Below are 13,344 nucleotides of genomic sequence, written 5' to 3' on the forward strand. Positions count from 1 at the left end.
AGAGCCAATTACTGTTTTTGAGCAGGAAACTCAGGATGGCATCTGTTTATAGGTAGGAGTATGGGGGTGGGGTGGCGAGTGGCAGCTGGGAAAGTCCGAAGGTAAGGTGAGCAGCTAAGGGGGCTTTTCCTTTTCCAGGGTCCAGGTGAAAGGAGGTGGTGACCAGGGAAACAGTGGGGAGGAGGCATAGGGGAGAGACATCGTGGGGTGCAATCAATGGACCGTGGTTTCCACCTGGCTTCCACCACCTGGCTAAGAAAGGGAGAAATCGAGGCCTGGTTTCTGGGGAGAATAGTAATGTCACTAGTTAGAAGGTGATGAGATATGATGAGTTGGAGAAATAACCAGATATGGCCAGGGCAAGCATGTGAGTTGACCAGCAAGCTATTAAAAAACAGGATTAAAGCTTAGGAGAAAGGTCAGAGCTAGAGATTTATGTGGGTGCACAGAGGTTGTAGTTGAAGTCATGGGAGCAGATGGCTCACCCAAGGGAACAAGATCAAAAGAGGCCCAAGGGAGAGCGTAGTTGGGGTGGGAGGAAGGGGTGGCACCTCCAGGGCATGTGCCCTCTGAAGCAGGCAAGCGCCTGGAGGCTCCAGCGAGGGTGGCCGGCAGCCCCTGACGCTAGGAGGCTGAGTGGAATGGGAGCTGAGGGGAGGACATTGGCTTGGACAATTTGGTCTCTCTTGGGAGGGCAGTTCCAGGATGTGGAGCTTTCCAAGTACAGGCAGAGAAGGAAAGTCACTTTTTTTCAAGAGGTGGCTGGGAGGAGGGAAGTAAAGATGTTGGATGGAACTTGAGGGGCAACAGGTGAGAGAGTGGATGCTTGAGGAGCTGCTTATTTGATTTGAGAGACACAAACGAGTACTTGAACCTGGTTGTAGTTTAAGGGAAGAGGTGTGGGTGGGTGTTGAGAGAGGTGGATGTTAATTTAAAGATGAGAGAGAAGAACACCAGATACAGCAAGTCGCCAGAAAGAGGGAGAGAAGGGGCAGGGGTTTGAGCAGAGGTGAGAATTAATTGTGAGTAGGAGAAGGGTGATGGCTGGAGCGTCAGGGTGGTGGCACCTTAAAGAGTGGTGGGAAGAGGAAAGAATTGAGTAGAGGAATATAGACAGACTAAAAAAATCCAGGCTCCTCTGGAAACTGTAAAATAAGCTGCTGAGTATAAGCTGGGCTTCTGGTGGAGCTGGAGGACAGGGCCCCGGGGGAAGCAGGAATTGCCAGCCCTGGAAGGAAAGTCTTGGGTACTCGATCCCGTCCAGCCCTCTGTCCCTCCTCGCAATGGGAGGCCCCCTTGGACCTCACCACACCTCAGAAACACTGTTTCTGCCAAGTGACCAGATGGCAGCCCCCAAGCCAGCAGCAGGACACCCCTGTCGTCCCTCCCCAGCTTACAGCCTTCTCACCAGTTCTCATCCTTAGGATTGAAGTCTCAAGTCCAGGGCAGGAAGTATTTTAACTGCTTGCAGTTTAAAAAATCGAGAGCTCTAAATAATTCCCTAAATGGGGATATCGAAAGCCTTGAAGATACGCAATTTGTAGTATTGTTTAAAAATAAATCTGAATCCTGGACTGGATGTTGGAAGTTACATACAACCCACAGGCCTGACCCAGGGGGCAAGGGGGAGTCAGCTACAGTACGTCTACCAGTGGGGTGGGAAGGCCAGCCTGGTGCTGGACGTGAGCCAGTGCTCCATAAACAGAGGCCACTGCCACCATTATCACTGTGCAGCCATGAAAATATTCAGACAGACATGTCAGATGGTCAGAAAAGGCTTAAGATTAAATGCTAAGCAAAAGAGCAATACATCAAGTGCTGTTTATACTCCAGTGAGTAAGTTAAACCAGCATAAGAAACTAGAGGAAATTAACCCAAATGCTCCATAGTCATTGTCTTCGGTTGGATGAGACTGTAGGAGAACGATTTTCTTCTCTTTTGTATTTTGCAACGTTTCTATAATAAGCTGGTGTTGCTTGTACATTTTTTATTGAAGTATAACACGCACACAAGAAAGTGCACAAAAGATCAATGTCCAGCTCAATTATCACAGAGCAAACCCTGTGCCACCACCATCCTGATCAGGAATCAGGACATTGCCAACATCCCAGAAGTCCTCTCCTGCTCCTTCCCAATCACCTATCACCTCCTCCTCTCCAAGGTAACCAGCATCCTGACTTCTAACTCTATAGTTCAATATTGCCTATTTTTGAACTTTGTCTATAAAATCATATGGTATATATTGTTTGTGCCTGGCATCCTTCACTCAACATTGTCTTTATGAGGTTCAGCTATGGTCATTCATTTTTATCTCTCTATAGCATTTTGTTTTCTATCTATATAATGTGATATATCTATATCTATCTATGTGTATATATATCTATACCTATATCTCTATATAGCCATATATCACTACATATATCACTACATATATATCTCACATACATGCATATATATCTCATAATTCTTATGCCCATTCCGCCTTTAATAGACACTTAGGTTTTTCCAGTTTGGGGCTATTACAAATAATGCATCTATCAAATTCTTAAACATGCCTCTTGACGCACAGGTGCGTGTATTTCTGTTGGATATAAACCTAGGAATGGAATTGCTAGGTCATAGGGTGGGCATATATTCAGTATCCATAGGAAATGCCCACTGTTACCCAGAGTGGCTGTGCCAATGTATGTACCCATGAGCGTGGGAGCACTCCCAGTGCCTCATACCCTTCCCAACGCTTGATGTCTGGCTTTATAACTTTGGCCAATCTGGCAGCATGCAGTGATATCTCATTGTGATTTTAAGTGTTCCTTTTTAATTTAAAGAATTAAAAGAAACAAGTTTTTAAAAGTAGGCTGGATCTTGATGTGACTAGTGGTTTGTCCGTTGCCTGCACCGTAGCAAGCACTCAAAATGCTTGAAGATGCGAGAAAAGACCAAATGAATGCTTAGTTTCCAGAGTACCTCTGTATTAAGTGTAACATAGCCTCTATCTTTGATATGCCTGTGAAATTCAGTGAAATACATTTCAGACATAACAGAGGCTTTAAAAAGAAGGGCAATATTTCCTTTTTAAAAAAGTGTTTATTTTTTATTTATTTTTAAATGTTTTTATTGATTTCAAAGAGAGGAAGGGAGAGGGAGAGAGAGAGAAACATCAATGATGAGAGAGTCATTGATCGGCTGCTTCCTGTACGCCCCCGACTGGGTATCAAGCCCCACCCTGGACAGGTGTCCTGACTGGGAATCGAATCGTGATCTCCTGGTTCATAAGTCGACGCTCAACCACTGAGCCATGTCGACCAGGTGAGAAGGGCGATATTTCTGAAAAAAATTCCAACCTGGGGTTAAGGTGCTAATCTTCTCTTCCTTTCCTAGGAAATGCCCACTGTTACCCAGAGTGGCTGTGCCAATGTATGTACCCATGCGTGTGGGCACCTCCCTCCCTCCACCCCCGACTTAAGCTGTGGCCACACTGGCTCCTGAGGAATGTCCTTGTCTGTGTCTCTTCCAGGAACGCAGATCTGATCAGCAAATGTGGAGACGACGCCCGAATCTATATCACGTTCCAGTATCACCTCATCGTCTTCGTGATCATCATCTGCATCCCCTCTCTGGGCATCATCCTGCCCATCAACTACTCTGGGAACGTGCTGGGTAGGCAGAGCTCAGCGGCTGCTGGGCCTAGGCCACTGGACCTGAGGGTCATCCTGGCAGACGGGATAGAACTGGGCCCTGGAAGTCTAGAAATCTACATTTTAATTCTACTTCTCATAATTAGTTATGTGACCCAGCAGTCTGTGCTTCAATTTTCTCACTTGGAGACCGGAGATACCACCTCCTTTGTCACAAGTTTTATCTAGGACCTGGCACCTAGCAGACACCTAGTAGTAATTCAATCTAGAAGTGAATGTTTATCCATGACCTCACCCCATAGCACACCTGGCCAGGTGTTCCTGGAGGTCCTTTTATGACATGTAAAGTCCCTGAACCTGATTTCTTCCTGTACCCACTCGGAGGGACACAGATCGTAAGTGCAGAATTTGTCTCATACGGCGTCTTCCCACACTTGTTAGAGCAGGGTAAGTCCTTTTGACAAAGTAACATTGTGGGTGAGGGCTTGGGCTGCAAAGACAGAAAAATCTTGATTCCCCAACTTTGATCCACATCAACTTCCCAGAAAATATCTTTGCTCAATCTAGCAAATTATTTCGTTTTATATTTGGTAAACCAATCTCCCAGGCCTCAGTTTCCTTGGCTGTCACGGGGATTGAGAGATAATCCACACTGAGCGCCTGGCACAGTGCTCCATGTAGCGGGTGCTGAGCGAATAACAGCCAGTGTTTCACCTAGAAATAGAAGGTGGACAGAGCTGTACGAAGGCTGTACGGCCAGGCCGTCTAGAATAGCACCGTCAATGCCAAGTGGCAGCCGGCTTTCCCCTGATCACTCAGGTTTCGACCTCTTTTCTCCTCAGGCCAGAGGTAGACCTCAGGGGACTCAACACAGTGTCCGGGCCACAGAATACCACCGCCAGAGCAAGCAGCTCCTCATCCCTTCTTTCCAGAGTCTCATCCTAAGCTAGTGTGTTGGCAGTAACAGTATAACGCAGGCTTTCTAGACACATTTCACAAAACCTGGAGCTGTCTAGACCCACAAATACATTTAGCCTGAAGGATTTACTCTGTCCCAATGAGGGAGCCGTCACATTTTCTGGAGTTCCAGGTTCTTGTAACAGTTGCCAGTGGTAACGGTGTTGCTAATTTCATCATTGCACTCATGGAGGGACTTCAGGTTCCATCAACAAGCATTAACCAGGTGTCAGTTATGCACTGGGGATGCCACACCAAGGCTGGGTCTTGCTTCACGGCTGAGGAGCCCCAATCAGCAGACCTAGGGAGGAGAAGAGGCCTCTGCTGTTTGGTTGGAAGTTGGGGACAAGCTCTGGGGAACCAGAAGGAAGAGCAGGTTGTAGGCTAGCATCTCTAGACCCTAGGCACCATTCGAGAACCTTGAATTCCGGCACCCACAGCAATCAGGGAGCCAGGCTTGAGGTCAGCAACTTTCTTCTCTTTCAGACTGGAATAGTCACTTTGGTCGGACCACCATTGTCAATGTCTCCACAGAGTAGGTACCTGATCTTCTTTCTTCCCATTCTACTGGCTGGGGGCTTTGGTGGGGAGAGAAGGTCCAACGTGTGGGTCCATGGCGTGGGCACCACTTTGCTGATAAGAAAGACCTGGTTTCCTTGGGAACCCAGGCCCTAAGTGAGATGCCAGAACTTGTGTTCTCTTGGTCGGGCAGAACTCTTGGTGCCTCAGTGTTCCCTGTAATGGGTGGAGCTATCCAAACCAGCCACCCCTGAAGACTTAGAAAGATGGCCCTATTTGCTTAGTATGTCCAGTTCCCAATAGGCAAAGACCCCATAGCGAGCAGAGGTTTAAGGTATTGCTTCTCTGCCCACAAAATAGGGCCAGGTAATTGAGTGAAGCATAGACCTGATTCCCACAGTGGAGGGATGGAGGAACCTAGGCCCATGCCCCACCTCTGCCATTAGCTGGCCCTGGGTCTGGGGCAGTGCACCTGCCTTTCTGAACTTCATTCCTAGTCTGTGGTGGGGGAAACACTGTTGGACATGATCTCTAAGCCCACTCCAGCCCTCATGGCCCAGGAACCATGGATTTTAACATCAGTCAAACCAATGTGTGGCCAAATTGATTTGTACTGAGCCCGGTGGAGCCCTGCTGGTCCATGCTGAGAAAATAGACCTACTAGGTGTCTGGCCAACTTCCTGAGAAAGTGGAAGCATCAGTTCTAGCAGGTGTGAGTGGGGTTCACACACTCCTGCCCACCTCCCCTCCCCCTTCCCCTCCCCCTCCCCCTCCCCCTCCCCCGCTGCACTCTTTCACTCCATCGAACTCCCCAGTCAGCAGAATGGGGCCCTGGTGTCCTCTCACCTCCCTTCCAGCCCACTCCTCCTGGGGTGCTTACCGGCGTCTCCCCAAGCGGCCACTGGTGTGAGGCACTTACACCTTCCTAACAATTTTATTAAGGCAGCAAAGAGCCTTCAACATCCCTAAGTCCATATTGGCAGAGAGCTGGACTGTCCCTTAGAGACCGCGTAACCTTGCCCCCTCTGAGGAAATGGAAGATCGAGGTGTCCAGCCAGATGGGAATGTTAGAGGAAATGTCAGGGACTGGGACACAAGCGTGAGGTGGTGTTTTGAAGCAAGGCAGCCTTTCTATCCTCAAACCACTCCAAATAAGGTGGCCCTGTTTCTGAACAGTCACCCTGGCCAGATGCCTGGGGACAGCATCACGTGAGCCCAAAGCCCCAGTGCCACCACTCTTCCTGCCCGAGGGGAGGTGTCTCAAATCTGCTGAGTCCTCCTTCCTCCAGGCTTGCATGTAACCCCAGAGTCCCTCATTTCAGAGGTCCAGAAACTGGGGGGGTCTGAGGTGCAGGCACTTAGAGTGAGGAGTCTAAGTGCTTCTGCCTTGGCTAGGAGCCACCTCAGGCAGATCACCTACCACCCTCACCCCCGTGTCCCGCTGGTAACATGAAGACAGTCACATGGTGCGAGAGTCTAGTGAGAATGTGTATATAAAGCATCTAGTCCACCCTGGGTCTGGCATATAGTAAACACTCAATAAACAGCCTTCATTAGCCAGAGCGGTACACCCCTGTCTCACCACTGCCATCCCGTCCAAGGTGCCTAGTGTCTGGAAGCACCAGAGGGGGGGCCTGGGGAGACAGCGTGGGTGGAAGAGAGGATCCAGGGGAGACTGTGTGGGTGGAAGAGGGGATCCGGGGGAGACTGCGTGGGTGGGAGAGGGGATCCAGGGGAGACTCTGTGGGTGGAAGAGGGGATCCGGGGGAGACTGTGTGGGTGGAAGAGGGGATCCGGGGGAGACTGTGTGGGTGGGAGAGGGGATCCGGGGGAGACTGTGTGGGTGGGAGAGGGGATCCGGGGGAGACTGTGGGTGGGAGAGGGGATCCGGGGGAGACTGTGTGGGTGGGAGAGGGGGTCCGGGGGAGACTGTGTGGGTGGGAGAGGGGGTCCAGGGGAGACTGTGTGGGTGGGAGAGGGGATCCGGGGGAGACTGTGTGGGTGGGAGAGGGCATCTCACCCTCCGGTGTCTTGCTTCTGGCAGGAGTAAGCTGCTGTGGCTGCATAGCTTCTTTGCCCTCCTGTACTTCATCATCAACTTCTTCTTCATGACTCATCACTGCTTAGGGTTTGTGCCCAAGAGGAGCTCTAAGGTAAGTGAAAAGAGCTACCAGGACTGCTCTCTCCCAGCTACAGTCCCCCCCCCCCCCCAGCTGGACCTTTCCGCCCCTAGCTTCCCTCAGAGGCTTCCCAGCTGGGCGCATTCTGCACACCTATGGGGAGGAGTCTCCCCTCGGCCCTGTGAATCAGCACCTGGCACCCCTGCACAGCCATCCCAATTGTGAAAACACTGAATCACTTCCAGACTGGTTGGTAAATAGCTGCTCCTAGGTGTCTCCTACCCCTGCACCCCTGACAGTCCCCTCTCCAAGGACCCCTGAACCTACTCACCATCCAAAAACTCAAAAGTTAAGAAACCCCTGGACGCGCAGGGTCCTGCATCCTAAGTGGCCAGTGCCCCCTGCTGAACCATTGGGTAAATATTTTCACTTGCCTTGTCCACTTCAGCCACACCCAAGCTCCTTGGCCTTCCTGAATCTTCCTGGGGTCAGAGACCCCATGTCCTGCCCCTGTGTCTCCCCACTGTCTTGGTTTGGGTTACGTTCACCCCATCTCCCAAGCAGGCCCTGACACAGGATTTGAGTAGCATTGGTTTATTTGAGTGGTGATCCCAGGAAGGACCACTGGACCTGGGGGGGTAGGGCAGTGGGGCTGGGAGAGAAGACCTCTGATATAAGGGGGCAGTAAGGGGCAATTCACCACTGTGGGAGCTGGCACCTAATCCCAAGGGGAGATCTGAGAATTGGAGTAGAGTGTGTGCCCTGGAGTTTCTGAAGCTAGTGGGGAGCAGTCAGGGGCATTTTCCCACCAACTCCCTTTCCATCACTGGCTGAAGGCTGTGCCTGGGGGCTTTAACTCTTCTCCACTCCTTGTTCTGCACATGGGCTGGGCATGCTCCCAAGGTCAGTAAAGGGACTCAGGCAGAGACCCTGTGTTTGAAGAGCTCAGGCGTCTTTGGGGTGTGAGACGAGTGCCCAGGGGTTGTGAGCAGGCCCCACAAGGGAAGGGGCATGAGAGCTGTCTGGCTTTGGTTGGGGGAAGAGAACCAGTGAAGAGGAACATCCCTGGCTCCTGTCCTCAGCCTTTTGAAGGTTCAGTGGAGTGGAATCAGCTCCTTTGAGGCCACCCATCCTAATGAACTGGTTGACTTTGCCTCAGTTCAGAACCCAAATCCACATACCCCTCAAAGATTACCCCGAATGCTTCCACCTGCCAGGTGTGGCTAGTAGAAGACCTGCCCCAGATGCTGCCAGGCCCCTCCAAAGACCCAGACATCCAGGAGTCCCGTGTGAGCACAGTCTTACTTCATTTACCCTCCCCACCTAGGTCACAAGGACACTGATGATCACCTATGTCCCCAAAGATATCCAAGACCCAGAAATCATCATAAAGCATTTCCAGTAAGTGGTTTGGGTGGAATGAGCATGGATTGCCTCCTGCCAGGAACCCTGCCTGGATTCTTATGTGGGTAGTGAGTCGGCCCAGGAGGGTGCAGTGAGAGATACCCCAGGTGGTGGCTCTCCCTGGACTGGGCTAAAGATCAGCCTTTCAGAATGGGGGAGCCCTAGAGCCATAGCAGGGCTTCTAAAGCCTGGGGTTCCCTGCATGGCATGGGTATCAGGGGAGAGCTAGTTTCCTTTTCCCTCATGGCTCCAACTACGAGCCCGAGGAGCTCCTGGGCCACAGTCACCTAAAGCAGGTCATCTTGAAATGTCTTCCATGACCCAAGTTCCCAGCCCCAGGAGCTAATGACTTCTCCATGAGCAGCCATGCCCAGCTCTGCCCCTTGGCCCTGTTCTGGGTCATCTGGGAAGGATATAGCAAATCTCAGATTACCAGGGATCAACCCCGAAGTTTGGCTTTAGGAGCAAGAGCTGGATTCTCCACCCAAGAACCAGGAACCACAGGCAGCTGAGCCACCCAGCCCTGTGGACTGTAGCTCTGGGCACAGGGTAGGGTGGCACATCCCCAGCCCTACAGCTGGCTCAGCATCCATGTTTGTGGCTGCAGCGAGGCCTATCCAGGGTGCGTAGTGACCAGAGTCCACTTCTGCTATGATGTCAGGACCCTGATTGACTTGGACGATCAGAGGTGAGGCTGCAGCGGGGCCTGTCTGATCTGGGGTGGGGGTAGGACGGGAGGATGTGGCTCTGCTGGCCCCTGACTGCAAGATCCCCCCGCCCCCCATCACCTGCGGACTGACAGGCGCCATGCGATGCGGGGCCGACTCTACTACACAGCCAAGGCCAAGAAACAAGGGAAGGTGATGATTAAGGTCCACCCCTGCTCGCGCGTGTGCTTTTGCAAGTGCTGGACCTGCTTCAAAGAGGTAAGTGGCGCAGGTTTCCAGGGACACAACAGAGGAGGGACAGAAGCACTGGGTCTCCAGCCTCCATCCACGGCTCAGGTAGTGCCTCTCGCCTGCCCTCTCAGTCCCCAGGCCCCATCCGGTCTGCTCTGGTGCTGCATCACCTTCCTTGCTCTCTTCCCACCAATCCTGCCTCCCTGCTGAGAATGTAGAGGAGTGATCCAGGGAGGCTTGCTCTGGCCCACTTCCAGTCTTGGGTGGGAGGACCAGAGAGAAAACAGTAGGCTGCTGTAGCTTGCCAGGCCTTGGGCTTTCAAAGAGATATGACAGGAACAGTGGAAGGCAGTGGGCTTCATCTTATCACCCACCCACTGTGGCTAGAAGGCAGCCTCAAGACTCGAACACCTGCCTCAAGGTAGCACTGAGCTCTAGTCCAGAGAGAGAATCATCCCCCTTTCCTGGAAATGCCGCAAACACACCCTTTCACTCCTCTGGGGTCCACCTATGTCCAAAAGCAGCCCTAACCCCAGCTGTGCCTCACTATCCCCAGATCTAGGAGCAGGGAGTTAGTTTTAGAGTCATAGCCTCTTCCTGTTCTAGAGTTGGGTGCTTAGAACCCACCTGGGGTCCTGAGCCGGGTGTCAAAGGGAGCTGGGGATGGACCTCAGGCCTCAGACCCACCGCCCCCGGGGTGCTGAGTGCAGAGAGGCCCCATGTCTGGCCAGGCCCTCCTGGAGCTCTGCCCCTCCAGCCCTGAGGGCCCCGTCCCACCCCAGGTAGATGCAGAGCAATACTACAGTGAGCTGGAGGAGCAGCTGACCGACGAGTTCAACGCCGAGTTCAACCGCGTTCGGCTGAAACGTCTGGACCTGATCTTTGTCACCTTCCAGGACACCAGGATGACGTCACAGTGAGTGCCAGGGCTACACTGAGCCCAGCCCCGCCCCAGGAGTGGGCCTCTGTGTCTCTCAAGCCACCCTCCTTCACCCCATCTCAGCCAAGGGAAGGAAAGAGCCTCCCTCCAGTTTGCAATATCCTGACCCCCCCCCCCCCAGTGCCACCTGGCTTGCCAGCGCATGGCCATACCCATTTCCCCCAGGTGCCAGCTCAGCTTGTCTCGAGACACCAGGCCCTGAACCCCTCACTCCCATATGTCCTTGCTTCAGCATGGGGGTGGTCAGACTAGCCTTTGGACTCTCAGTTCCTCTTCTACGACAAGAATGATATCCATTTTCTCCCTCATCACTCGTCACTCCTCTCCTCACAAGTGACAGAGTCAGAGTAGAGAAGCTCAGCTTGCCACTTCTCTCCTGCTGCAGGCCTCCCCTCACTCATAGCCTCATAGCCTCCTCTCTCTCTGCCCAGCCTCTGGCAGCCCCACCTTGATAGGGAGTGGATTAGGTCCACTCTGGAATGTTCTGGAAGGATCCTTAAGTCCTTAGGACTGGATCAAATAGACGAGAGCCCCAGAATCAGTCTCTTGAGGACCGTGGGGTCCCACCTCCCCCTGAGGGACCTGGTCATGCACAACACTGTCCTCGCCTACCCAGCCCAACAAAGGAACAGTGGGATCGCCTGGAATTTAGTCACAAATAACTGTGTGCAATTTTGCAGATCACTTACACTCTCAGATTTCTTCTCTGTCAAATTTGGTTGCTTATATCTTCCCTGTCCACCTCCCAGAGGCTTAAGAAGCCTCTAATTAGCTTGCGTGTTCTATGAAATGCTACACCTACACAACACAAAACTGCTTATTTTCTGAGACAGCGTCACTCAGTAGAGAGGATGTGAGGTTAATTACAGCAGAAGTGTGAATGGGAAGACCGAAGATGGGGGTCCTGGTGTATCTTCAGGCACCTCACTTTAGCAGTCTGTGCCGTTGGGATTATGTTGGTCACCGACCGGCACAGCGTTGGGCACACAGACAGAACTCCACGATTGGTAGATACTGATTTGGATGAGAGTGAAATGAGTGCCTCCCCTGTCAAGCTCTGAGAAAGAGCGTGTCTTTGTGTTGTCACTGCTGTTAAGGGGCCAAGGCATTAACTGAGAACCATGTGGTCCCCTCCCTTCCTGGGCGGTCCCCCCTCTAACATCCCTTTCCTCCAGCAACTAGACCTCAGGAACTGCCCACCTCTAAGGTCCTGGGAGACATATCCAAGGCTTCACGAGGCCCCCGGAAGTGTGTGAGCCCCCACCTGTGGAACCCTGACATGAGACACCCCCCAAGCCCATCATCCTCACTCCAGACTTCTCTCTCCTTCCCCCGTCTCTGTAGCATCCTGGAGGATTACAGGTACATCCAGTGTGGTGTGTCCCCCCGCCAGTCCTCGGTGAGCACCATCGTCAAATCCTACCGCTGGAGGGTTTCCTTTGCCCCACACCCCAAAGACATTATTTGGTAAGCCCCCTCTGTCCCCTCTCCTTTGAGCTCCTCTGAGACTACAGAAGGCAATGGGTAACAGAACAGGGAAAGGAATCGGCCCCCACTGGGCCTCCCTTGTCCTCTCCTGAGCACCCTCAAGCCCGCCCCACCAAAAGTGTGGAAGGTACCAGCTCTTGGGAGAAAGGTTTTTCCTGCAGAAAGAACTCGTCTATTTATTTTTATTTTTATTTTTTGGCTCACCTATGCGATACATTCAGAGCTTTTACAAATGGTGTGATCGAGGGAAAGATCCAGGGCCAGTCGCATGCAGGTCTATGTCTGAGGGGCTGAGTTAGACCAGGGCAGCCTGGGTCCACAGCTGGATGCAGGAAACAACACTTGGGCTCTGTCTAAGGGCTGGGACCTGGGGCCCTAACTGCACCTCTGTGCCCCATCCCTCCCCAGGAAGCACCTGTCCATCCGCCACTTCCATTGGTGGGCCCGCTTCATCGCGATCAACACTTTCCTCTTCTTCTTCTTCTTCTTCCTCACCACTCCTGCCATCATCATCAACACCATCGACATGTACAACGTCACCCGCCCCATCGAGAAGCTGCAGGTACCTCCTCTGCTCAGGCCAGCGTGGGGTACCCCGGGCGGTGAAGGAAGAACTCAGACGAAGATGGAATGGGGGGCCCAGGGGGCCATGGCTCCAGGGCACAGGCCCCTCCGGCCAGCGTGGTGGAGGTGGCAGCGGTGTAAATGGTGGCCTAGAGTTTCCGTTGTTCTAAAGGAGATGAATGCTGGTGGCTGCCCATCCTAGAAACTGGGCCTGGGGAGCAAAGGGAGAGTGGGGGAGCTGCAGAGAAGTTCTGGGGTGATTTTGGTAAGAAGGGTGGGCCAGTCAAACATGGATTCAGAGGGCTTCTTTAGATCCACCACCCAGGCCCACTGGTGGCAGCAGGGGGCATGGCAGGTGTGACAGCTCTGTTCTCCCCATGTTCTCCAGAGCTGGGTCCGTGTTTGACAGATGGGGTTGAGGGTGGGGAAGAGTGAGGTAAGTTGAACGCAGCTGTCTGGAAGAAGCAGGACCCCAGATCTGTCTTAGGTCCCTCACTTCTAGACACACCCACTTCAGGGTGGGAGTGCCGGGCCTGCTGAGCCATTCCTGAAGTCAGAGGATGCTCTGTACTGATAGGAAATCCAGAGGAACTAAACTGGCCCTTTCCAGATTCTATAGCCCCAAGCTGTCATCATGCATCACAGCCCTAGAAGGCCTCTTTCCAGATCACCCTCATCCCTATTCCAGCAACACGCACACACGCACGCGCACACACACACACACACACACACACACACACTTTCGCCTTCCTTTGTCACAATAGGCTCCAGGCAGGAGCTCCACAGCTCTCCCTGAGGATTCTTTATTTACACCCTCC

The 13,344-nt window shown here is 52.6% G+C and overlaps 1 protein-coding gene across 1 annotated transcript in view; it reads left to right on the forward strand.

Annotated features, from left to right (window-relative positions):
• Positions 1-13,344, forward strand: part of TMEM63C (transmembrane protein 63C) — a 67,406-nt gene that overhangs the window by 39,590 nt on the left and 14,472 nt on the right. Inside the window, exons 8-16 of the mRNA XM_081137457.1 lie at positions 3,515-3,657; positions 5,079-5,127; positions 7,156-7,264; positions 8,559-8,632; positions 9,243-9,323; positions 9,438-9,561; positions 10,317-10,450; positions 11,819-11,941; positions 12,371-12,524. Coding sequence (XP_080993583.1) covers positions 3,515-3,657; positions 5,079-5,127; positions 7,156-7,264; positions 8,559-8,632; positions 9,243-9,323; positions 9,438-9,561; positions 10,317-10,450; positions 11,819-11,941; positions 12,371-12,524 — 991 coding nt within the window. The remainder of the gene's footprint in view (positions 1-3,514; positions 3,658-5,078; positions 5,128-7,155; positions 7,265-8,558; positions 8,633-9,242; positions 9,324-9,437; positions 9,562-10,316; positions 10,451-11,818; positions 11,942-12,370; positions 12,525-13,344) is intronic.

This window comes from Miniopterus schreibersii (assembly GCF_964146895.1).
Source record: "Miniopterus schreibersii genome assembly, chromosome: 1".
NCBI lineage: Eukaryota > Metazoa > Chordata > Mammalia > Chiroptera > Miniopteridae > Miniopterus > Miniopterus schreibersii.